Source organism: Oryctolagus cuniculus, chromosome 2 (genome assembly GCF_964237555.1).
Source record: "Oryctolagus cuniculus chromosome 2, mOryCun1.1, whole genome shotgun sequence".
Taxonomy (NCBI): domain Eukaryota; kingdom Metazoa; phylum Chordata; class Mammalia; order Lagomorpha; family Leporidae; genus Oryctolagus; species Oryctolagus cuniculus.
In genome coordinates this window covers 92,190,897-92,215,094 of record NC_091433.1, presented here as the reverse complement: position 1 = coordinate 92,215,094, position 24,198 = coordinate 92,190,897, and the positions used below count along the sequence as shown (strand labels likewise).

General features: G+C 46.8%; 1 protein-coding gene across 5 annotated transcripts in view; it reads left to right on the top strand.

The window, feature by feature from the left end:
• KAT6A (lysine acetyltransferase 6A) overlaps positions 1–24,198 on the top strand; it is a 118,358-nt gene that overhangs the window by 67,203 nt on the left and 26,957 nt on the right. For 3 of the 5 annotated variants that reach the window (XM_051832296.2, XM_051832297.2, XM_070068611.1), the window contains 6 exons: positions 1,058–1,173; positions 1,765–1,846; positions 4,593–4,728; positions 5,970–6,286; positions 8,082–8,200; positions 22,570–22,685. In XM_051832296.2, the coding sequence (XP_051688256.2) occupies positions 1,058–1,173; positions 1,765–1,846; positions 4,593–4,728; positions 5,970–6,286; positions 8,082–8,200; positions 22,570–22,685 (886 nt within the window). Of the gene's footprint in view, positions 1–1,057; positions 1,174–1,764; positions 1,847–4,592; positions 4,729–5,969; positions 6,287–8,081; positions 8,201–22,569; positions 22,686–24,198 lie in introns of those variants that run through there. The other 2 variants (XM_051832298.2, XM_051832299.2) reach the window with 2 other exon arrangements.

Sequence of the window (24,198 nt, the reverse complement as noted above, 5' to 3'; positions counted from 1 at the left end):
GCTGTGGCCTGGGAGTGCAGTGGAGGATGGCCCAGGTGCTTGGGCCCTGCACCCACATGGGAGACCAGGAGAAGCACCCGGCTCCTGGCGGCCATTTGGGAGGTGAACCAACGGAAGGAAGACCTTTCTCTGTCTAAATCTGCCTGTTTAAAAAAAAGAAAAGTTTAAAAAGAAAAAAGAGGAGACGATGGAAGTAATCAGCCCTTTCTCTCACCCGGGAAAAATGAACATGACCAGCTTTTATAAGAGAGGGACAAGTCTGTAAACACGAAGTCATTCACCTTAGTGTTCTTCTGTTAGGGTAATAGCCAAGTGTTCACGAAGAGGAAACGGGCATGTGGGTTATGGTGTATCAATGCAGTGGGTGCAGTTTTTCAGGGTTGAGGGCAAAGTGATTACCCTGGAAGTTTGAAAATCAAACTGATGCTAACTCTTGGGATATGAATAGTTTTTTCTCTTGCTGTTGATTCTGATAACAATAAATTTTAAGCACTGCATTTGCTTTTAGTTTTAGCTTAAGTGTCTTAAATCATGAGTAAACAATGCATTTTAAATGATTGGACTTCTAGTATGTATTTTTAAACTGTAAAAATAACGTGTTATTTTAAAAATGAGACCATAAGGGAAATGTAAAATCGTTCTCCAAAATCATTATGGTTCCATTTTTTTAAACAGATGTTACCATTGTAAATAGCTTTTCATATGTTCTTCCAGAAATGGTCTGACCATAGTTTGTATTTATATAGTATATATGAACATATACATAGCAGCATGTGTACAAACATAATGCTTTCATGTCACCTGAATGAGAATTTTGGGTTTGTCAGGTTTCTAGTCCAACTGTGAAGAGGTATCCTGAATTCTGTTTGGCATTGATGTAATAGAATTGTGATACTCCATTCTGATAAGAGCTGTGTGCCAACCCTCCAGGGACACCTTGCTTTATTAGATATATATTTTGTATTTAAGAACATGGACTCTCTGTACATTGTTTGTTTAGTACAATCACAAAGTAATTCTTGATTGCTTCATTCATGAATCTTTTTCCTCTTAATAGGTCATCCATCCTGTTTAAAGTTTTCCCCCGAGTTAACAGTGAGGGTTAAGGCCTTGCGGTGGCAGTGCATCGAGTGTAAAACATGCAGCTCCTGTCGAGATCAAGGCAAAAATGCAGTGAGTATCTGCCTTCCCAAGTGGCTGTTTGATTCCACAGTAGAGTGTGCAGCTAGTGCCTCCTTCTAAGTATGCCTGCTTGTTTTTCAGTCACTGGTTCAGTAGAATATGGCATGGTAGCCTCCTTAATTTATATGTCATTACTTTAGAATACTCGCTCATTTAGACTTGGATTCTTTTGGGTCATTTATAAAGTGTCTGACTTAGATTCTTGCGCAGAAGCTAAGCTACTTTAAGGGACTACTCCTGAAATGTCTTGGAGTTGTCTGGAGGCTTGCGCTCGGGAATGGTCATTTAGTATATTCATTACAGGGCAGCCTTTTAAAAATGGATGAAAGCAGATCATGGCTAGCTTACTTCTGGTTGTTGGATATACCTGAAAGTAATGAGACTGCTTTAGCAAAGGATTGTGTTTGCTAACTGAGACTGTTGCATGTAGATCCAGGAAACGGTGTTTTGGTACCTCATCTCTTTGATATCTTTGAAGTTCCCTAGGTATTATGAAGTCCTGATCCCGACGTTTCTGTTTCATAAGGCTACGCGGAACCATTCTTTCCTCTCCTTCTCCTTTATTTATTTATTGTTTTTAAGGATAACATGCTCTTCTGTGACTCGTGTGACCGAGGCTTTCACATGGAGTGCTGTGATCCACCGCTGACACGAATGCCCAAAGGTGAGACATCTTTTCTGATGGGAATACGAAGGGATGTGTTGGTGGAAGTGTTCTTTAGCCTTATGTGATACCTCAGAATACTGCCTTCTTTAAAGGAGGGGATGAAATTATGTTAGCTCATGTTGTGATATCTCTAGGTGTCTAATGTTAAAGGCACTGATTACTGTTGCTCTATTCTTTTGACTCCGGTGCTAGGGGAGGTCTTTGGTTTGAGTGCATAATTGCCATGGAGAGCCATCTTACTATATGTTTATGGGTTCTCTAAAAGAAACATTCAGTTAGTCACTCCTGTTTTTTCCTATCACAAATTCCATTTCAACTCTGCTTCTGCGCTTTATTAGATGTCTATTTGGAGAGAGTTTTCCTGCTAATGGAAAAGGACTCAGCCTTAGGTTATAGCTGAGTTATCTGCTTGAGGCTGTTACTTGAATTACTCTTAGGCTATTCTATTCATTGCTACCTTTTGAAAAATCTTGAATTTGTACCTTGTAAAAGAATAAATACTAACCTTTTCATTCATTCGGAGGTTGGGCAAGGAGCCTTCTGAAACTCCTTCAAGATACAAAAGATTTTCTTTGGACTTCTTTTCCTGTTATTTAACTCCCACAAAAGAAGCTTTATAGCAGCTTAAAGCAGGAAACATTTTATTTTTAAATTATTTCATATTTAGAGAAGAGTGGCAAAAATAGTACACACACAGAAAAGCTCTCCTTATGTTTTTTCCCAGCTTCCTAGCGTTATCATCTTACAAAACCACAGTAAATTATTGGACTGAGGACGCTGCTGTTGGTATGATGTAGCTAATCTGTAGGCCTGGTGTCTGGACCAGTGTCTGGTGTGGGATCCCGCATCACCTTGAGTGTGCTGACTCACCTTCGTTGCTTCCCTAGACTGTGTCACTGCTGGCCTTGTCACTCCTGAAAAGCACTGGTCAGCTACACCACAGAAGCCCCTCAGTTGAGGTTTGCCTGTGTCTGTGTGGTGCTCTGAGTTTTGACAGTGCTGCGGAAGTGATGTGCGTCACAGCAGGGCATGTAATAGGGATGCGTCGCGTCCCTGGTCACGTTAGCACTGATCCTTTATTACAGTGAGGAAACCTCTCTTTTCCCCTTTGCCCATCAACATTAGTATCTGTGAATGATTCTGCTTTTTAAGATTTATTTTATTTACTTATAAGTCAGAATTACATAGAGAGATATCTTCCATCTGCCGGTTCACTACCCAAATGGCTGCAACGGCTGGGGCTGGGCCAGGCTGGAGCCAGAAGCCAGGAGCTTCTTCCAGGTCTTCCACATGGGTGCAGGGGCCCAAGGATTTGGGTCATCCTCTGCTGCCTTCCCAGGCACTTGGGCAGGAACTGGATCAGAAGTGGAGCAGCCGGAACTCGAACCAGTGCCCATATGGGATGCAGGTGCTTCAGGCTGGGCCTCTAACCTGCTGTGACACAGGCGCTGGCCCCCTGTCCATGATTCTTGGCTGTACCAGTTATTACTGGGATGCTTGCATAATGGTGATTCTGTCTTTCCCTATTTCTGCATCTGTTGATTGGAACTCTGCTATAGGAAAGGGCTTATCCTTTCTCCTGTGCTTTGTTTTTCAATTATTTGTACATTATGGACTCTTGGGTATTTTTCCAGGGGTTAACTTCCGTTACTCAGATTTTTTTTTTCTTACATTGTCACTCATATTTGGCTTTGCTGTTGGGAATTCTTCATGTTGGTGCCTGTGTCTCTTTGACATGCTTCCATTATTTTTGAATGCTTGTGTTTTGGCACTACAAAATGTTTCAATTTATCTTGTCTCTTTCCTGTGGAAATGGAATCAGCCATTTCTCTATGGACACCTGGTTTCTTCCTCCCTCCCTCCCTCTCTTCCATTCTTCCTTCCTTCTGATATTAGACTCTAATTTCTGAGTCCTAGATGTAGAACAAGGTTTTTTTTTTTTTTTTCTTTGTTTCTTAATTATTTATTTGAGAGTAGAGGAGCACACTCCAATTCACTAGCTCACTCCCCAAATGCTCACGCTGGCCAAGGGGCCCAAGCTGGGAGCCAGGAACTCAGTCCAGTCTCCCGGGTGGGTGGTAGTCATCATTACTTCCTCCCAGGGTCTGCACTGCAAGGAGCTGGAATGAGGAGCTGCAGCCAGGAGACAAACGCAGGCTCTTTTGATAAGGGACATGGGTGTCCCAACCAGCATCTTCATCACTAGGCTGCATACCTGTTGCTGGAGCAGAGAGCTTTTGAAAAGATTGATGGAGGCATTGATTTGGAAAAGTAAAAGAGTGCACACACGAGTGTGGCTCGATCTTTCATCTGCTGGGTCACTTTCTGAATGCCTGCAACAGCCCCAGGTGGATCACACCAAAGCCAGGAGCCAGGAGTTCCCTCTGGGTCTCCTGCGTCAGTCATCTACTGTTTCCTAGGTGAATTAGCAGGAGTTGGATGGGCAGCAGAGGAGCTGGGACACAAACTGGCACTCTGATACGGGCTGCAGTGTCCCACGCAGCAACTTACCCACTGCACCACCACGCCCTCTGTGAGCGGAGTTCTAACCAAGAACCAGTGGCCTTCATCCCTGTGTGAGCTGGAGGGCGTGTGAGGGTCCCTCCCACTGACCTGTAGGGTTGCATGTGTGCGTTTTCATGGTTACTTCTGTGGGAGGCTGAGCGCCTCACCTAGACTCCGTGAACTCATTCAGTGCATTTGTAGCTACTGCAGCTTCACCTGGCATTTCCTTTATTTTTAGGCATGTGGATATGTCAAATATGCCGACCTAGGAAAAAAGGACGAAAACTTCTACAAAAGAAGGCAGCACAGATAAAACGGCGCTATGCTAATCCCATAGGACGTCCAAAAAACAGGTTAAAGAAACAAAACACGGTGTAAGTTGTTCTTGTGGCAAGGTGAGGGGAGAAGAGGATAGGGTTTTCTCTGCAGTAGGATTCGCTTGTTTTCTTTATGAAAAGTTTTCCATTGTCACAGCTGGCGTGTCCACATAACACTTAGGAGCCTTCAGTGAGGTGCCAGGCGCTTCACTTACATCATTCAGTCGTTAACTCTCCCAGCAACCCAGTGGAGCGTGGTACTGTTGCTGCTCGTGTTTTCCAGAAGAGGAAGCTAAGGCGTAGAGAGATGAGCTGGTACCAGGTTACGTAGTAGTGTGGAACTGGATTAACACCCACACACTCTGGCACCAGAGTCTTACCTCTTAACCCTGCCTTAACATTGCTTCTCTTACATAAAACACAGGAGAGAAAAATTTAAGTTTTGGTGGCATTTCCTAAGATCTCTCCTGACCCAGGAGTTGTTCGTGTTAGGTATACAGATCACTGGCAGGGTTCTGCCCTGACAGCCAGATCCCATTTTTGTGTTCTCCCGGTGTAAAATAATCTGAGTGTCTTCATCTATCAGCAGACATGAGACATTGTGGACTAGGAGGCTGGGCTGTGACTGGAGGAGGTGGGGTATGGTTCAGTAGCTAGTTTTTCTGTATTTGTTTTCACTGTCTCTACTGTAATTCACCTTTGCTGCTTTGTAAAACATCTTCAAAAATATTACTTGTGTTTTCTGTACTGAAGCTTGTTTTGAAAGTAGTGTAACTGAAATGAATGAGTACTGACAGTCTGAATTACACAGACCAGTATTGAAGTCCGTATCTTTAACCTGAAGTCAAGTTCTATTTTTTCTGTCAAATGCTCTTTGGACCCCTCACTCTGGGAAGTGAGTAGTACCTCTCGAGTTGGTGTGGAGATTGCGGTGGTCGCAGGCTCCATACCTGGAGGGTCCTGCCAGCTCTGCTCCGACTCCGCGTACAGGTGGAGACACAGGTGCTTGGAGGCTGCGTGGTTTGTCTAAGATGCACAGCTGGGTCAGGGTGCGGTTCCGACACTCGGAAGTGGCTTTTGATTCCTGACGTAGGGTTTGCTTGTTGTGAATAGCAAGGCTGCCTGAAGACAGGTCTTCCTCCCAGTGGTATACTGACTCAGAGCTCATGTATAGTGTACAGGACATTCATGACTGTGGATGTGTATGGAATTTTTAAATTGTATGCTGCAGACTAAATAGAAATGTTGTAAGCCTTTCTTTTTAATAGTTGCATTTTTTCCCCTCTGTGATTCTGTAGATCAAAAGGTCCCTTCAGCAAAGTCCGCACTGGCCCTGGAAGGGGACGGAAACGTAAGATCACTCTCTCCAGCCAGTCCGCCTCATCCTCAGAGGAAGGCTATTTAGAGAGAATAGATGGCTTGGACTTCTGCAGAGAGAGCAGTGCCCCCTTGAAGTTCAACAAGAAAACCAAAGGGCTCATCGATGGCCTTACCAAGTTCTTCACCCCTTCCCCCGATGGGCGGAAACCCCGGGGGGAGGTGGTCGACTACTCGGAGCAATATAGAATCAGGAAAAAGGGCAACAGGAAATCGAGCACTTCGGACTGGCCCACAGGTAAGAGCATGCAACCTGCAGTCTGCAAAAATGGATTAGTAGGAGTAGCCCTCACAATCTGGAAGAGATTTTTATTTTATTGTCACGCTGGCTATGTAATATGAGAACGTAGTAAAAATACATATCTAGATGACACTGGGGTCGGTCACTGCGGCAGTCACTTTGAGGCCGAGGAGGAAGCTGCGCAGTGGGCCAGGAGGAGCTCTCAGGGAGGCTCTGGCAGAGCCCAGACAAGCTGCCCGCAGGAATCGGGGGGTAGCCTTGAATGAGGTCAGCCTCGCACTTCCTAGATTGCTGAGTGAACCGTGTCATGAGGTTTTGGGTGTTCGCTTTATTCCTGGAAGGAAATTGGAGAAAGGGGGGTGGGTCAGCTGCTGTTGATGTAAGCATGAGATCCAGATTATATGCACATGTAGCTAGGATAAGGCTGTTGAGTTTTCTGCTTCAGATTGTGGCAGATAACTGTACGTTTTCATGGGTGTGTTAGAGAGAATATGACCTGCTCCAGAGAATTTGCTATGTTTCTGGCTCAGTTCCCTGGTTTTAAAAGTAGAAAGCATCTGTGGAGAGGGCTTAACAGTGTAGCAGATAATTCAAGTCAGAGAAGAATTTGATTAACTGTCCAGATGATTAAGATTAAGAGAGTCCCGTAGCTGAGCCGTAAGTACAGAGAACCCACCAGGAAGCGGAGAGGCCTTTGAGGAATGTGTAGGCATGCCGTCTCGGGATCACAGGGGCCAAAGGCGCAGTGTGACTCCTCTGCTGGAGGGGAGGCCCTCAGCCTGCGGACCCCGACTGGTAAGTGGCCGTGTTCACTGCGTCTCCTTCCTGCTCCTTAAGACGTGGTTCGTCAGTCCAGAGCAGCAGAGGAAATCCTCAGCGTGTCGTGTTCTCCTTTTTAATGCTTGGTTGATTGGGCTTTCACCCAAGTGGCAATCAGCTAATTCCAAGGACTTAAGACTTCGCATGTCTTCGTCAGCCATTGAAGCTGTGGATAAGCTGCAGTCTGAGCATGTCTAAGATGCAGGCAGTTTCGGTTGATCTTAGGAGGAAAGTCTGAAGGCATTCCCTAATTTAAGACATTTTTGAATTATCCATTTGTACTGGAGCTTGAGAAGAATCTAGAAAATTTTAGGATGAGAACTTGTTAGAGCAAATGTATAACATGTGTGAGAACCAGTGTTAAGCTCTTGTTATGAGTTTTGGAGTTCAGCAGCCAGTTTGTACATCATTTTATACAGTACTGCCAAGTGCCTGCATCCACCCATGTCCTGCACTAGGGGGCGTGAGAGTTACGTAGTCAAGTTACCTTTGGCGTGTACTTGCTCTTTTTTTCAGTTTGGGACTATTGTCATCAGGAATCCTGGTCCTGTAGCTTCTGGTCCCAGCTGAGCACAGACAGTGTATACACGCGGTTGACTTGAAAAGAGCTGGCACCGATAGGTCTTTGCAGCCATGCTCACACCCAGGAGATGAGGCCATCAGCAGTACTGTCTTCGGATATATGAAATAGAGTTTGTGCTTCTTAGACTTTTTCCTGTTCTGCCTATTAAAACAGAATCTGTTTTAACCAAGTTTAGATTTGGTTATGTATGTTTATAGGAAGCTTTAAGTTTTAAGGGTTTTCACTCTAGGGTAGATGTATATAAATATTCATTATTATTAATGTGTTTCTAGGAGTTTTTTTTTTTTAATGCTATCCTCTTCTTTGATATATAAATAATGTAAGATCTTAGTTTAGAATGGCGTCTTCTGAGAAGTGCAAGTCACGTACGCGCGCTCTCTGTGTGTGCAGACAATCAGGACGGCTGGGACGGCAAGCCAGAAAGCGAGGAGCGACTCTTTGGGAGCCAGGACGTCATGACGGAGAAGGATATGGAGCTGTTCCGGGACATCCAGGAGCGAGCGCTGCAGGTAAGGTCGGATGCGCAGGTGGACAGTCAGGCAGCTTGCTCGCGGAGGAGAGGCGGGACTCATCACACTGTGGGTGAAGCCAGTAGCAGTTCACCTGTAAGTTCCTAGAAGGGCCGTGGTTTTGTGTGTATCTAACTGCTGGTTATGGTTTTCCTTTCAAACCTGTCACTTCTTTGGTTTTTCAGATAAACACATTGCTTTGACGCACAGTGTTAAATGAACTTCGTTTATTTGTTGTCTGTCTGATTGTATGAAGAAGAGTTTGGGATTTAACCAAAAAGCAAACAAAAAATAAGCTTCTTGTGAGCGATAAACGCCCATTCTCATTAATTCAAGAACTATTTGTTAAAAGCTTCTGTCTTAATCCACTGTGATACAAAGCAAGATACAAATGTACAAAGAGCCTGCTTATGTGCCTGATGCTGGAGGTGCCGAGGTGAATGACAGACTCCTTTCCCTCAGGTATAGTCTGGGAGGAGACTTGTCAGTCCTAATTCACTAACGTGCAAAATTCAATGATAGATTCACAGTGTTAGGGAAGCAAGCACCTGCCAGTGCCTGGGGCTGTCAGAGGAGGACTTGCTGAGGAATCCTTTTTTTAATTTGATAGGCAGAGTTAGACAGTGAGAGAGAGAGAAAGACAGAGAGAAAGGTCTTCCTTCCATTGGTTCACCCCCCAAATGGCTGCTACGGCTGGCGCAGCGTGCCGATCCGAAGCTGGGAGCCAGGTGCTTCCTCCTGGTCTCCCATGCGGGTGCAGGGCCCAAGCACTTGGGCCATCCTCCCGGGCCACAGCAGAGAGCTGGACTGGAAGAGGGGCAACCGGGACAGAATCCGGCACCGATATGGGATGCTGGCGCCGCAGGCGGAGGATGAGCCTAGTGAGCTGCGGCGCTGGCAAGGAATCTTATTAAAACGTATGGAGTAGTTTCTCAAGATGACAGGCAAGAGGGTCACATATAAACAGAAGGACTCCTGCATGGGGGGCAGGGGTCCCAGCACTTGGGCCATCTTCTGCTGCTTTCCCGGGCCATAGCAGAGAGCTAGATAGGAAGTGGAGCAGCCAGGACTTGAGCCAGTGCCCATATGGGATGCTGGCACCTCAGGCTGTGGCTTTAGCCACTTCACCACAGTGCCAGCCTCAGGATTTGGGGATTAATAGTAATGTGAAACCATTGAGTAGTTTCTCAGAAGGAATTAGCAAGATCAGATTTGTGTTGAAAGTGGGTTTGGACCTGAGCAGGAGTGGAGGCGGGGAAGCCACTCTACGGGTGTTTCCGGTGACCTGGAGCACAGAAGAAGGCGGCTGGGACAAGAGATCGCGGTGAGAATGGGAGAAAGGAGGTGGGTTCAGAATGTGTTCTGGAGGTGGAGTCAGCGGAACAGAACTGGATGGTAGATTTGAGGTGTGGTTTGAGGGAGCAAGAGGTTCTCAGAGGTGACTTCTGGGTTTTCTAATGTGATATAATTGAGAAAGTGGTCTGAAAGCTAACTTGGGAGTCTACTGATGAGATCAGAATATAGATTCTGTGTGTGGAGTATACTCTATATAATATAGAAAAGATTCATGAAGATAATTCGGGGTCAGCTTTGAGAGCATAGATATAGCTTGCTAGAATCTGCTTCAACTTAACGTTTCATTATCAGGGTCTAAGACAGTCTTAGAGCGGCACCAGCTAGAAACAGGTGATAAAGGAATCCATCCAACAACAACCCATCCTTCACTGGGTGACTACTGAGTCCTAGAAACTATGACAGATACAGGGATGTAAGACAGACAGTTTCTATTCTGTTAGAGCTTACAGTCTACTAGGAAACCTGTTCAAAAAAGGAAACTGATACTTGTTCATAAGATTATCTTGATTAGTTATACTTTTGTGTGGAACATTATCCAGACCAAGAATTACTGAAATCTTAGTAAGATTTTTTTCGAAAATGGTGATTCATTAGTTGGTTTTGTTTTGTTTATGAACTTGGGACAGTGTTCTGTCATTAGCTCTATGACATATGCTTATGTAAAGGAGAACTCACAAAGGAAAAACGGAAACATTAAAAAAGAGGAGTATAAGTTTTGTTTTAGAATTTTATTTCAGTTATATGTAGGAGCTTGTTGATAAAATGATGTTTCCGTATGTAAAGAATTTCCACTTTTTCTTTTAATTGATTTACAATAATTGTACTCATTTATGGGGTACATTCTGGTATTTTGATACATGAATACTGTGTAATGATTAAGTCAGGGTAATTAGCATAGGCATCACTTCAAATTATTTATGCATTTATCTTTGTTAGGAACATTGAAATCCTTTCTTCTGGCTATTTTGACGTTTATAATAAATTATTGTTAACTATAGTCACCCTAACTGTTCTGCAGAACATGAGAAATTTACATATCTTTATTTTTTAAGATTTATTTATTTATTTGAAAGAGTTGCAGTGAGAGAGGGAGAGAGCGAGAGAGCGAGAGAGATGTCCTCAATCTGCTGGTTCGCTGCCCAGATGGCCACAATGGCCAGGGCTGGGCTAGACTGAAGCCAGGAGCTTCTTCTGGGTCTCCCATGTCGATGACGGGGGCTCAAGCACTTGGGCCATTGCCCACTGCTTTCCCAGGCCATTAGCAGGGAGCTGTGTTGGAAGTGGAGCAGCTGAAATACGACAGCCCGTATTGGGTTGCCAGCATCGCAGTGGCAACTTGCTGCACCAATGTTGGCCACACATCTCTGTATTTTTGTACTCGATAACCACTTCTGTCTCCTCCCCCCTTCCCTCCCTCTGTTAACCATCATTTTTGAAAGCTAGTTTTGGTGTGGCATAATTTTAAGATGTCCCTTGGCTTTTTAAAAAATATTTTTTCCCAGAATCCTGTATTTAAGGGATACAAAGTTCATGCATTTTATAAATACAACTTTAGGAACATAGTGATTCTTCCCACCCTTCTTCCTCTTCCTTCCTCTTCCCACTCTTATGTTTTACTAAGATCTATTTTTTTTTTTTTTTTTTTTCCTGATCCGAAGGCAGGAGCCAGGTACTTATCCTGGTCTCCCATGGGGTGCAGGGCCCAAGCACTGGGGCCATCCTCCACTGCACTCCCTGGCCACAGCAGAGAGCTGGCCTGGAAGAGGGGCAACCGGGACAGAATCCGGCGCCCCGACCGGGACTAGAACCCGGTGTGCCGGCGCTGCAAGGCGGAGGATTAGCCTAGTGAGCTGCGGCGCCGGCCCTAAGATCTATTTTCAATTAACTTTATACAGTTAAGATTAACTCTACACTATAAAGAGTTCAACAAACAGTATGAAAAAAAAACCTCAATAGTCAAGAAAGGTCTGTTCAAAGTCATTGCTTCTCAGATTGTCAGTTTTACTTCTATAAATTGCCTTGTAGGTGCTCTATTATTATTAGTTACCATGGATCAGGGAGAACATAAGGTATTTGTCCTTTTAGGGCTGGCTTATTTCACTAAATATGATGTTTTCCAGTTTCATCTATTTTGTTGCAAACGACAGGATGACAGGGTTTTTTTTTTTTTTTTTTTTTTTTTTTAAGATTTATGTATTTGAAAGTCAAAGTTACACAGAGAAGGAGAGGCAGAGATAGAGAGAGAAGCCTTCCATCTGCTGGTTCACACCCCAGTTGGCCACAACAGCCCGAGCTGCGCTGACCTGAAGCCAGGAGCCACGAGCTTCTTCCGGGTCTCCCATGCGGGTGCACGGGCCCAAGGACTTGGGCCATCCTTTACTGCTTTCCCAGGCCATAACAGAGACCTGGATCAGAAGTGGAGCAGCCAGGGCTTGAACCGGTATCCATATGGGATGCTGGCACTACAGACATCAACTTTACCCACTATACCACAGCTCCGGCCCCAGGATTTCATTTTTTTAACCATTGTGTAGTATTCCATGGTGTACATATGCCATAATTTCTTTATCCAGTCTTCTGTTGATGGACATTTGGGTTAATTCCACATCTTAGCTATTGTGAATTGAGCTGCAAAAAATATTAAAAAAATATATATATATACACACACATATATATTTATATATATATACACTTATTATTTGAAGGGTAGAGTTTAGAGGTGGGGGTGGGGATGTAGAGAAAGGAGATTCTTCCATCTGCTGATTTACTCCCTAAGTGGCCGCAACAGCTAGGGCTGAGCCAGGCCAAAGCCAGGAGCTTCTTCCGGGTCTCCCACGTGGGTGCAGGAGCCCAAGGACTTGGGCCATCTTCCACTGCTTTCCTAGGCACATTAGCAGGGAGGTGGATCAGAAGCAGAGCAGCTGGGACTTGAAACAGTACCCATATGGGATGCTGGCGCTGCAGGAGGCGGCTTTACCTGCTGCTCTATAGTGCTGGCCCCAAAGTGATATCTCTTGATACTAGTGAAATTAGGATAGAGGGAAGGAGGCTGTTTAGTGTATTAAGGCATTCATCCCTTAGTTGTAAGTCACATGTTCAAGGTTGCCTAGCTGTATTTTGAACTTCATTCATGTGACATTTTAGCACAGTTTTCTAGTACTTGTAAAATTCAAGTTAAGAGCCTAGGTACTAGAAATGAGCAAGCAGCCAGCTCAGTTTGGGTTTCTTCAAACCCTCTCTCTGCTGAGTGACCTTGGTTAAACAAGTTAGTTATTAGATTTGTTGAAAAGGAAACAAGCACTGAGACACCCATATTTCATATCAGAGTGCCCAGTTCAAGTCTCTGACACCCATGCTTTCTGTCCAGCTCCCTGCTAATACACCTGGGTGGCAGCAGTGATGGCCCACAGACTGGGGTTCCTGCCACCGACGTGGAGACCTGAGTAGCTCCTGGCTTCAGACTGGCCAACCCCAACTGTCGTGGCCATTTGGGAATGAGCCAGCAGACAAAACATCCCATCCATCCTTCCACATCTCTCTCTCTCTTTATCTCCATCTCTCTCTCACTCACTGTGCCTTTCAAATAAATCTTTAAAAAAAGATTTGTTGAAAGGGTTAAAGCTGGTATTTTCAAAGCTTTTCAAGCACTGTATCATTCATGTAGCAAACACTCGCTCAGTGTGAGCTGCTGCTTGCTATCTTAGTTGTAGGTTGTAGAAATACACAGATCAATAGAAAATGTGTCTTTGCCTTCCAGTTGAAACATTTAGAAAGAGTCTACAGCCATACCACCATGAGTGGGCCTGATCTTGTGTAATCTCGGAAATATTTAGAAAGAAATAATTAGAGCCATGTGGTTAGTGTTAGGTACTCTCCACTTTCTGCCCTCTATTATTTTTAGCATTTATGCTCCCCCCCTTTTTGCATTTAATGCAATCTTACTACTAATTGCTTGCTCTCATTTCACAAATGAAGAAATTAAAGCCTTAGGATTATCTTCTTACCTGGAGCTGATGGGTGTTGAGTAGTGGAGTCAATATTTGAACCCAGGCAACCCACACCCAGAGCCTTAAGTCTTAATTGCTAATTTGTGTTAGAACGTCACCGTGGAGATGCATGAAGATGCTTTGAGCATGAGCAGGAGGCATCTGATGGGGATATCAGGGAAGTCTCTGTGGAGGCGGTGACAGTTGAGCAAGGTTTACTATTGCCTAAGAGGAGGAAACACTGCAGATAGTGTAGCATGGATATGAGAGATCTTATGAACTCTTGGTGCTGCAGGTAGTTTGGCTGGCTGGAGTTCAAGGAGGGGATGAGTCTGGAAAGCTGCCAGGTCACCAAGAGACTGTTCCATATCAAGAACCTGGTTCTTTATCTTGTAGGTAAAGCGGCTCCTTCAGTAGTTAAGTGAGGCTTAGAGCCGTTGGGAAGCACTGGGGTGTTTAAGAGAGTTATGTGATCACGTTTGTGTTTCAGAAACTCAGCTGTGGTGATGCTGCATTGGAAACACAGGGCCATCTGCCAGTCAGGTGGTCACACTAGTAATAGTGATAGACTGAGAAGTGACTAGGACCAGCATCAAGGAGGAGGAGATAGAAAGTAGGCAAAAATGGATAATCTCAGGGATCTTTTAAGAACAGTTGAGGGGCTGGCGCTGTGGCATAGTAGGCTAAGCCTCTGCCTGTGGCAACGGCCATCTCATATGGGCGCTGGTTCCTGCCCGGCTGCTGCTCTTCTGATCTCACAGCTCCCTGCTGTGGCTTGGGGAGGGCAGTGGAGGGTGGCCCAAGTGCTTGGGCCCCTGCACCTGCCTGGGAGGCCTAGAAGAAGCTCCTGGCTCCTGGCTTTAGATGGCCCAGCTCCGGCCGTTGTGGCCATTTGGGGAGTGAAGCAGTGGATGGAAGACCTCTTTGTCTCTCCCTCTTTCTGTTTGTAACTCTACATCTCAAATTAATAAATAAAAAGATGTAGTATAGAACAAAATGATGCGGTTTTATGTTGGGAGTTGGGGCTGAGGGAGAGGGCAGAACTGAGTAGGTGTTTGATTTTGAGAAGTTGATGACCTCAACTGTAGGAGTCTAGGAAGATGGTCTCCTCTAGATGGAGGAAGAGATGGTGCTTACGTTGGAGCCTGGGTCAGCTGCTGTGATTAGAGTGGAAGTCAGGAGGGCGTTAGGTAGCAGGTGTGCCATGGTACGGGCACATAGATGGTAGTTGAAGCCACCTGGTTCATCACTGAAGCCATTAATGTAGATAACAGTGATGTGTTTGTTAACAATCTGTTTATTTGGCAGGAAGAGTGACAGAGAAGGGTACAGTGAGGTGGAGAGAACTTCCATCTGCTGATTTACTTCCAAAGTGGCCGCAATGGCCAGGGCTGCTCCAGGCTGAAGCCAGGACCCCCTAAATTCCATACAGGTCTCCTGTATCAGTGACAGGGGCCCAAGTACTTGGGCTATCATCCACTACCTTCCCAGTCACATTTGGGAGGTGGATTGGAAGCAGAGCACTGGGTTGGAAGCAGTTGAACTGGCTTTCTGATATGGAATGCCTGTGTTGCATGTGGAAACTTAACCTACTGACAACAATGCTGGCCCCTAGATAACATTCATTTAATAAATATTGCGGGGCCGGTGCTGTGGTATAGCAGGTAAAGCCACCACCTGCAGTGCCTGCATCCCATATGGCCACCGGTTCAAGTCCCAGCTACTGCACTTCCGATCCAGCTCTCTGCTATGGCCTGGGGAAGCAGTAGAAGATGGCCCAAGTCCTTGGGCCCCTGCACCCACATGGGAGATCCGGAAGAAGCTCCTGGCCCCTGGCTTCCGATCGATGCAGCTCCAGCCATTGTAGCCAACTGGGGAGTAAACCAGTGGATGGAAGACTTTCTCTCTCTCTCTCTCTCTTTCTCTCTTTCTCTCTAACTCTGAGTTTTGAATTAATTTAAAAAAAAAAAAAACAAACCATACAGCTTCCAGCAAATAGATCCTGAGAGCACTTTCTCCTTTAAAAAATAAATAAATGAATATTGCTAAATACTTACTATCATGTTCCAAGCACTGGATTTATAGCAGTGAACAAAACAGATTTTTTTTGGAAAAAATTAATCTGTATTCAGGGGAGCTTCAGTTTCGCTTGGGTGGGAATAGGGTCAAACAAGTGGTGTGTCATATGATAGTAGTATGATGGAAAAGCAGAGGAGGCGGAGAGAGAATCCAGGGGGAGTGTGAATATGTGCAGTTTTTGGATTCAGGCACTGGGGGCGTTGTCTTTGACATTTAATGCAGAAACCTGAAGGAAGCGAAGGGGAATGGCAGAGGGCAGGAGACACAAGTGAAGGTTTGTGCTCGGCACTGTGAAGGGAACGCTGGGCGGTGAGAGCCAAGTAAGGCAAGAGGGCAGGGAGAGCGCAAGGCTGCATTGTGTGTCTGCTGCGCCGCTCCGAGGGCTTGGACGGAGTGCGCACAGGAGGGACACCGACTGGCCTGAACTTGCAGCAGCAGCCTGGAGGCAGGCAGGAATCTCGGAGGCGGCTGTCCGGGTAAGACATAGGTCACTGGATCACAGTGGCAAAGGTGGAACTCAGGTTCTGCTTTCGGAGTGGGCGTGGTGCAGCAGGTTCCGCCGCTGCTTGGAGTGCCTGCCTCCCACACCGGAGTGCCAGCTCGAGTCTCAGCTCCTCTGCTTCCGTCCAGCTGCCTGCTGATGCAGCCTAGGAAGCAGCAGGTGGGGGCCCGAGTGCTTGGGCCCTGCCACATGGGAGACTTGGATGGAGTTCCAGGCTCCTGCCTGCTGCCTGGTCTAACCGTGGCTGTGTGGCTATTTGGGGAGTGAACCAGTGGACGGAAGATTCAATCTCTTTCTCTCTGTCACTGCATTTCAAATAAATAAAATAAAAAGTTAGGGTCTGCTGATTGAGTGGTTGGAAAAGGGAGGAGGAGTGAGGTTGATGTCAGAACACTGGGAGGCTGGATGGAGGGCTACAGTAGGAGCAGGTTTGGGGGAAATACTTCGAGCCAGGAGTTCTGTTTGGGCATGTAAACTTGAGATGCTTGTAGGACATTAGAAAGAGGAGATCAAAGGGAACCGTGGGGTCCGTGTGTGTGGAGGACAGTGGGCGGGGCTGGGTTGAACCTTTATGCTTAGGACTCACCAGCAGGTGGGTGGTGTTTAAAGACATGAGACCATGCCAGGTAACTAAGCAAGAGGAAAGGAACTTTGAGGATCCTGGGGTATTCCAGCTTCTAGAAGTGGGAGAAAGTGAGAAGAAATGGCCAGTACAGGAGGGGAAGACATGCATGGAGAATGTGGCTCCTTAGAAGCTGAGTTTGAGAAGGTGCTTCAAGAAGGAAGAGAGAATCAGCGGCCACCTTCTGCAGGTGGGTCAGGAGAGGTGAGCACTGGGAGTTGGCCCTTAGAGGAGCAGCACGGAGGTGATCCTGAGGAACGGTGTCCTTGATGGGACGGGTGGATGCAGACCCCTGGATTGGGCTTGAGAGTGGGGTCGTGGTAGCAGTGCCTTGTCTTTAGAGGTGAGGAGAGGAAGCAGGGAAAGAGAGTGTATTGTTGGCTAGAGATCAGAGGACAAAAGAAGGCAAGTTTAAAAAAATGGAAGGAGCAACAGGTATTTTTATGCTGATAGGAATGACCTAATAGAGGGACTCCTGATGCTGAGGGAGGGGAGATTGTTGGAGTGGTGTCTGTGTCGGTGGATGGTGGCCCTGGGTAGGGGCACGGCCCCGGGGCAGGCAGGAAACACGGTCACGGGAGTTCAGGCACACAGATGCAGCCCAGGAAAGGCTTGGCAGTTCCCTTCTCGTCCTCGCTGGGTTTTTGGTGGAGGAGGATGCAGAAGTCCTGGCTGAAGGTCACGAGGGAAGAGAGCTGGAGGCCTGAGGAGGCGGGAGCAGGAGGGCAGTGTCACAGGCCCCTTGAGGCTCGCGGTTAGGAGCTCCCAGCTGGGACGAGTCAACCACGGTCAGAGCTAAAAGGTGCTGGCTTGGACTTTGCTGAAACAGAAGACAGGCAAGGAGACAAAGGAGCTTCAGAAGTGTATGGAAAATGAAATGAAGAGGTGTTTGTTTTGGTGCAAAAAGTTTTTGAAACCCTTGCATAATTTTTTCATAATACCCATTTCCCATGAACCTTTTGAAGACCCCTCCTGTATGCAGGGATGGAAGTTAGAACGGAAGACCCTAGAATCTAAGCCACATGAAGTGAGAGGAGGGTGAGAGGAAGTGGAGAGCCAGCAGGGCTGCTGCCTGTTGGTCCTGTCGGGGGCGGGGGCAGAGGTATGAGGACAGGGTTCTAGATTTTATCAGTGCGTGGTTGTGAATGAGCTAGCGAAAGATGGGGAAAGAGCTGCGTGCAGATCAGAAGAGAAATGGGACGTAGTTACGGTCTCGTGAGCTTCAGTGGCTCCGCTAGGCATCACACAGCCTTCATCTACAATCCTGCAATCTGAAGAATCCTGAAAACTTCAAAAAGAATTCATTGTAAATACACATAACCTCAAATTTACCGTTTTAGCCATTTTTAAGTGCACAGTCCCCCTGGCGTTGAATTTCACACTGCTGTACCCACTGCCCACCTCACCCCTATCTCTAGGGCTTTTTCATTTTGCAAAACCAAAACTCTGTACCCAACAGCAGCTCTGCTTCCCTCTACCACCTCCCCACCCTCGCTCCAGCCCTCAGTAACCGGTTTTTGTGTTGTCCATCTTTATTAACGTCACCACCGCAGGGACTGCAGATAAGTAGAATTGTACAGCGTTTGTCCTTTGGTGTCTCCAGGGTCCATGCATGCTTTACCAGGTGTCAGAATGTCCTTCCTCCGCAAGGCTGAAGAATGCCACGCTGTGTGTGTGCACTGCATTCTGCCCGCCACTCAGCTGCGGATGGACGCATGGCTGTTTGCACCTCTGTCGTCATGAACAGTGCTGCTGTGAGCACTTGTGCAGATAACCTCTTTGAGTCCCTGCTTTCTGTTCTTTGGGGTGTGCACCTGGGAGTGGAGTTGCCAGATCACGTGCTAATCCTGTTGAAGCTTGTGAGAAGCTGCCATACTGATTTTCAGACTGGCTGTGCCATCTCACATTGCTGCCGGCAGTGGGATAAGGCTCCTGATTTCTCTGCATGCTCATCAGCACTTGTTATTCTCTGGTGTCTCTTTGTGTTTTGAGGACGGAGAGTAAGTACGTCACTGTGCTCTCGTTTGCGTTCCCCTAGTGATTGGTGATGGTGAGCACTTCTCATGTGCTTGTTGGTCACCCGTGTACCTTCTTGGGAGCATGCAGGAAGATGACAACTCACCCTTCAGTAACATCTCACTCCACCTGCACTTGGCTGTTGGCAGTACATGATCTGAACAGAGCGAGCCCGTTCCTACTCTCTGCTTACCCCAGTTAATGTGAATATTCATGTTGTGTGAAAGAAATGGGACTGATTGTGGAGTATTGCCCCAAATCCTACTGGAGCTGTTGACTTAGCAGTGTACTGTAATGCTGCAAAGGTTTTGGATAAGAGTTTGTCAATTTGTAGCTTCATTTCTTTGGTGAACTTCAGTTCCAAGTTTAGAAACCTGTGCACAGACTCCTGATATGCTGAGCGTTGATTAGTCGTGGGCACCTCAACTTACTTTCTGCCACCTGCTGCTGTGTTTTCTCTTGGTGCTTTACTCTTACTGTTCCTCCTGCCCCGCTGTTTGCCTCTTAACCTCTCTAAGCCTTGTGGTCCCTCCTCCCCCATTCATTTATGTACTGCAGAGGCACAGGGGGAGAGAGAAATCTTCCATCCATTTGTTCATTCCCCAGATGCCCACAACAGCTAGGGCTAGGCCAGACTAAAACCAGGAGCTAGGTCTCCCTCATGAATGGCAGGAGCCCAGGTCCCTGGGCCATCACCTACTGCCTCTCCAGGTGCATTAACAGAAAGCTGTGTCTGAAGCCGAGGAGCTGGGACTCGAACTGGCCCCGATACGGAGCGCAGGTGTCCTGAGTGCCACGGTGCTCACCGAGCTTTGTCTCTGCCTTCTGTGAAGGGGGTGTTTGCTGCTTTCAGGGCTGGATTGTGGTGCAGCAGGTGCCTCCCAGTGCAGATTCTCTCTCTGCCTTAGGTCTTGCTTTCTCCAGTTTGGAGCACGTGGACTCATTTATACACGGCACTTTCATCATGTAACCGTAATCCCTGGTGAACACAGTCACCTATGGGAGTGTTTCCAAGGGGAGATGGCATCTCTTTCCCCCAGGCTTCACGGACGCACTGACAAGAAGGGGGCAGCCCTGCCCTCCACTCTCAGTTCTCAGGAAGGGAAGCTCAGGGCAGCACTCTGATGCAGCAGAAGGGGAAGAGGGCGGCGCTGTATTGTCGTAACTCGTCGTCCTAGTGATTTTACCAGGGCCAGTCTTGGGGGGTGCTGCAGGAGTGGCCTCTGTGTGTTAGCAATTGAAATTCAGTAAGTCATTTAATGGAAGCTGAGTTCCTGTAGAAGAGTAATAATCATTTCTTATAAGCATCTGGTAATAAGGTTTTATTATCTAAAAGCAGGCATGTTTAAAATGTTCTTCTGGTTTAGCCCAATTACTGGTATATTTAATGCCCCCTTTAGTTATGGATTAAAAGGTCAGTTCTGGCCAGGAGTACTTGTCATCTTTTAAAGAACCTGGCCTATTTGGTGAGAGTGAGGATATGCAGTGGCAGGACTGTGGTTAAAAGCGCAAAACATACTTTTTCCTTTTGATTATATTAGATATCTGCTGCATTGAGAAGTTACGTGGTTAATGACAGAGTAGTTTGGCTGAAATTATAAATTAAAAAGACCTCACAAAGGCAACCTTGGAATTCGGGTATAACAATTTGACTTTAGCAAGGATGGGGTTAATGAGTGGCTTAGATGCTGCTCCCTGGCTCCCTGGCTCCGCGCCTCGACCTGGGAACCTTGGCAAACAGCAGCGGCAACGCCCTGGCTCCTGAGGCTTGCAGAGGCAGGTGGGAGTGGTGGAGGACCTGTAAGGGAGTGGCACACGGTGGGAGGGGAGGGGAGTTGTGGGCGAAGGGCAGACGAGTTCTGTACAGCCCGTCTGGTCGCAGTGATGTGCAAGCAGCTGTACTGGGACTGGGTGTCCACTTTCACTGAGGGCATCCGCCTGGAAGAGCAGCGGGCTGTTGACGGGAGGGCACTCAGACAGCAGGTAGGGCCAGCAGGGGCATGTGTGCGGCCGCAGTGCACCCCACCCCATTTGAGCCTTGCCTCGGGAAGTTAGGTTTGCTGTCTGCTGTCTGGAATTTGGTTATTCTGGTATTTTCCTCTATGACTGTTATTGTTTTGTGCTGTTAACATAGATGAAAAGGTACTACTCTAGGAATTAGAAGACTACATTCTGGAATGTAGTTTAAAGAGCAGCCCATTAAAAACCTTTTACAAAGTTTCATTTGGATTTTGAGAAAGGAAAAAAGAAAACCCTTTATTTGAACCCTCTCTGGTGTGTTCTGTACTGCGTTTGCATTTGGCAGTGCCCAGTACTTGCTAGTGATACAGCCAGTTGTCCAGGTAGTACAGGGTGTTTGTCTTCTGCTTTGAGGTCTCACTTGGCTGCCTTCCAGCGTGAAACCTGAGGCGAGTCTCTGGGCCTTTTAGAAAAAGGCTGCAAAGACAGGGGAGCCCGGTGAGCGGCAGGAAAGGCCTCTCTGTCCTGGATGAATGTGCAGAATGCCACGCCAGTGAAGAAGGTGTCAGAGCGTTCTAGCTTCTTACACGCACTGTGTCTGTGGACTCCAGCAAGGGGCTTCTGCACTGATCTTTTTGTGCTCTTCAAAGCATAACATTGAAGGATAATTTTGGCTGTTCTTTTCTCCTTTTCCTTTTTTTTTTTTTTTTTAAGAAGCAGAAAGAGAGAACCCCCTCCGTTGCGTCACTCTCCAAATGCTTGCAGTGGCTCGGGGCTGGGCTCAGCTCCTGTGTAGATGGCAGAAACCCAGCTGTTTGGGCCATCGCTGCTGCCTCCCAGGGTGCGTGTTAGCAGGAAGCTGGAGTCAGGAGTGGAGCTGGTCCGTCTGGGGTGTGGGCGTCCCACGTGGCTTCACAACTGCTGGCCGAACACCTGCCCCATGGGTTGTTTCCATGGGAGCTGTTTTTAGTATTCTTGTTTGATTCTGCTGAATTCTGGTGGTTTTCTTCATATGCAGAGGCCATGTGTGATAAAAACACACTTGCACGTATGAATCTGCTGTGGGCTGGATGCAGAGTGGATCACACTGCCTTGCATTTAAGTTTTTACAGCCCATTCTCTGTGGTCTTCAGCAGAGCTTACATTTGGATTGCTGGTGTGGAGGTCTGGCCAGTTGTCTTTCTGCGGATGGTATGGGCATTCAGATTATTGCAGGCAAGGGGGCAGAGAGATTGTTTATATTTGAAACAGAAGGTAGGAAGGAAGGGATCATCTGTGTATAGCAGTTGTGTCTCTGGGCACGTCTGTGCAAAGCTGCTAATGAAGGGAGCTTTAGGTGGCGTGGAAAGTGAGCTGCAGACCCTCGGGGTACCTGTCTGGTCATGCTGTTGTCACACCACTCTTAGGCTGCGTCCTCCCCACTCTTCTGCACATGTGCGCACCTGTTCACAGGTTGTGTCTGATGTTGGTGGCTGAGGGCGTTGTGTGTCCTGCCCTCGGCACGTGTGCAGCGTCCCCCCTTCTCTTCTCTTCACCTTGTACCCCAAATGCAGCGGTTCCCCTTTCGTGCCTGAGTCATCAGCAGAGTGTTCTCAGTGCTACCGAGTACAGAAAACGTGGCGCCAGCAGGTGCGTCTGGGTCTGAGCGCTGTGTCAGCACTTTCACCTTTCATCTAGGTGCTCCATTTAAAGAATAATACGACTTATTTCAAAACTTGTTAGCTTTTCCTGGCCATTTTTTTCTCCTGTGGAATCCTGAGAAGACAACATAAAGATTCACATCTTTTTTGTTACTGTCTCAGTGTATCTTACGTAGCTAACTTTTATAATGTATTTCTTGACTATGCAGAAAGTTGGAGTGACTGGCCCCCCTGATCCACAAGTCCGCTGTCCCTCTGTCATTGAATTTGGGAAGTATGAGATCCACACCTGGTACTCCTCCCCATATCCTCAAGAATACTCAAGGTATGTTTTGAGAGGCCCTTTACCTCCTGTTCTTAGGTTTGTAGAACTCTAGGATCTTGAAGGTGGTTTTATCGGGCTCATCTTACCTTTGAGGAAGCTGGGGGCTTTTCAGTGTCCACACTGGCAGCTTGCTAGCACCCATGCAGTGCGCAGTCCCTGTTGACTTCAGATGTTCTTTTCCCATACCCTGTCTAAAAACTGCTGACAGTGAGAAGCCCTACACTTTGTCAGAATGGAAGGCAGACACTTTTTCTTTGCCCCCCCCCCTTTTTTTTAAGATTTTATTTATTTGAAAGGCAGAGTTAGAAAAGGAGACACAGAAAGAGATCCTCCATCCACTGGTTCTCTCCCCAGATGGTTGCAGTGGAGGGGGCCCTGGGCCAGCCAAAGCCAGGAGCTTGGAACTCCATCCAGGTCTCCCACATGGGTGCAGGGGCCCAAGCACTTAAGCCATCTTGTTCTCCTTTCCCAGACACCTTAGCAGGGAGCTGGATCAGAAGTGGAGCAGCTGGGACTTGAATCAGCACTTGGGTGGGATGCTGGCACAGCACTGGCTCCAGGATACTTTTTCTTTAAGAGAAATTTGCCTTCACTTCTTAGACTAAGAGTTTTGCTTTAATGAAATGATTGCATCTTATAAATAACTGTAAATAAAAGTCTCACTTGTGAATAGCTTTTTATCTAAATTAGTTGAACAAACTTGGTGAATGGTTCATTTTCCCAGAAATAATTGTACAGCAATATAAATAAGCTATAAATAGCTCAAGTTTCCAGATTAAAAATTGCCCCTTCACCAGGTTTTTGGGATGAGGCAGCATGCTCAGTGTAGCTAAGTGTGTCGTTGACTGAGATCTGACATTCATGAGCTGTGTAGCCTGGGAAGCTGCGCAGCCCCGCCGTGCCTCCATCAGGAGTGACTCTGGGGCTCACCTCGTAGACTCACTGCAGACCTCCAGTGAGCCAGAGCGTGTCCCTCACTCAGAAATCGGGGCTCAGTGATGTCGCTTCCTGGGTAGGTCAGGTGAAAAGAGCTAAAATAGGATGTGGTAAGAAAGTCAGCACTGGTTTATTATTTGAAATATGACAGTCTGCAGACTGCTTAGCCTCAGCCTCCCCTCTCGCAGGGTGTTAGATTGTGGTGCTTTGTTCAGAGAGGACGCTCCTCAGACAGCCTGCTCCAAGTGTTAACAAAGTGAATTAGCTGGTACTTTGTAGTGTGTAGAGTACTTTAACATCGAGTGTTTCCATGAGGCAGGGCACAGGCCAGTATGGTTATTAACCGGTAAGAAGCTTTTCATCTTCATGTAATGAACGGGTTGCTCACCTGGTCTTCGAGTCTACAGCAGAAGTAGAACAATAGGGGCAAGAATGCTGTTACAAACTGAGCTCAGTGAGGAAGTCACAGCCGACAGGAAAGAGGGGAAGGCAGCACTGCAGGACCAGGCTGTGTAGACACTCGTGAAGTGACGGTCGAGAGCCGGGGACTGTGGGGTCAGTTAGCCCGAATCTGACT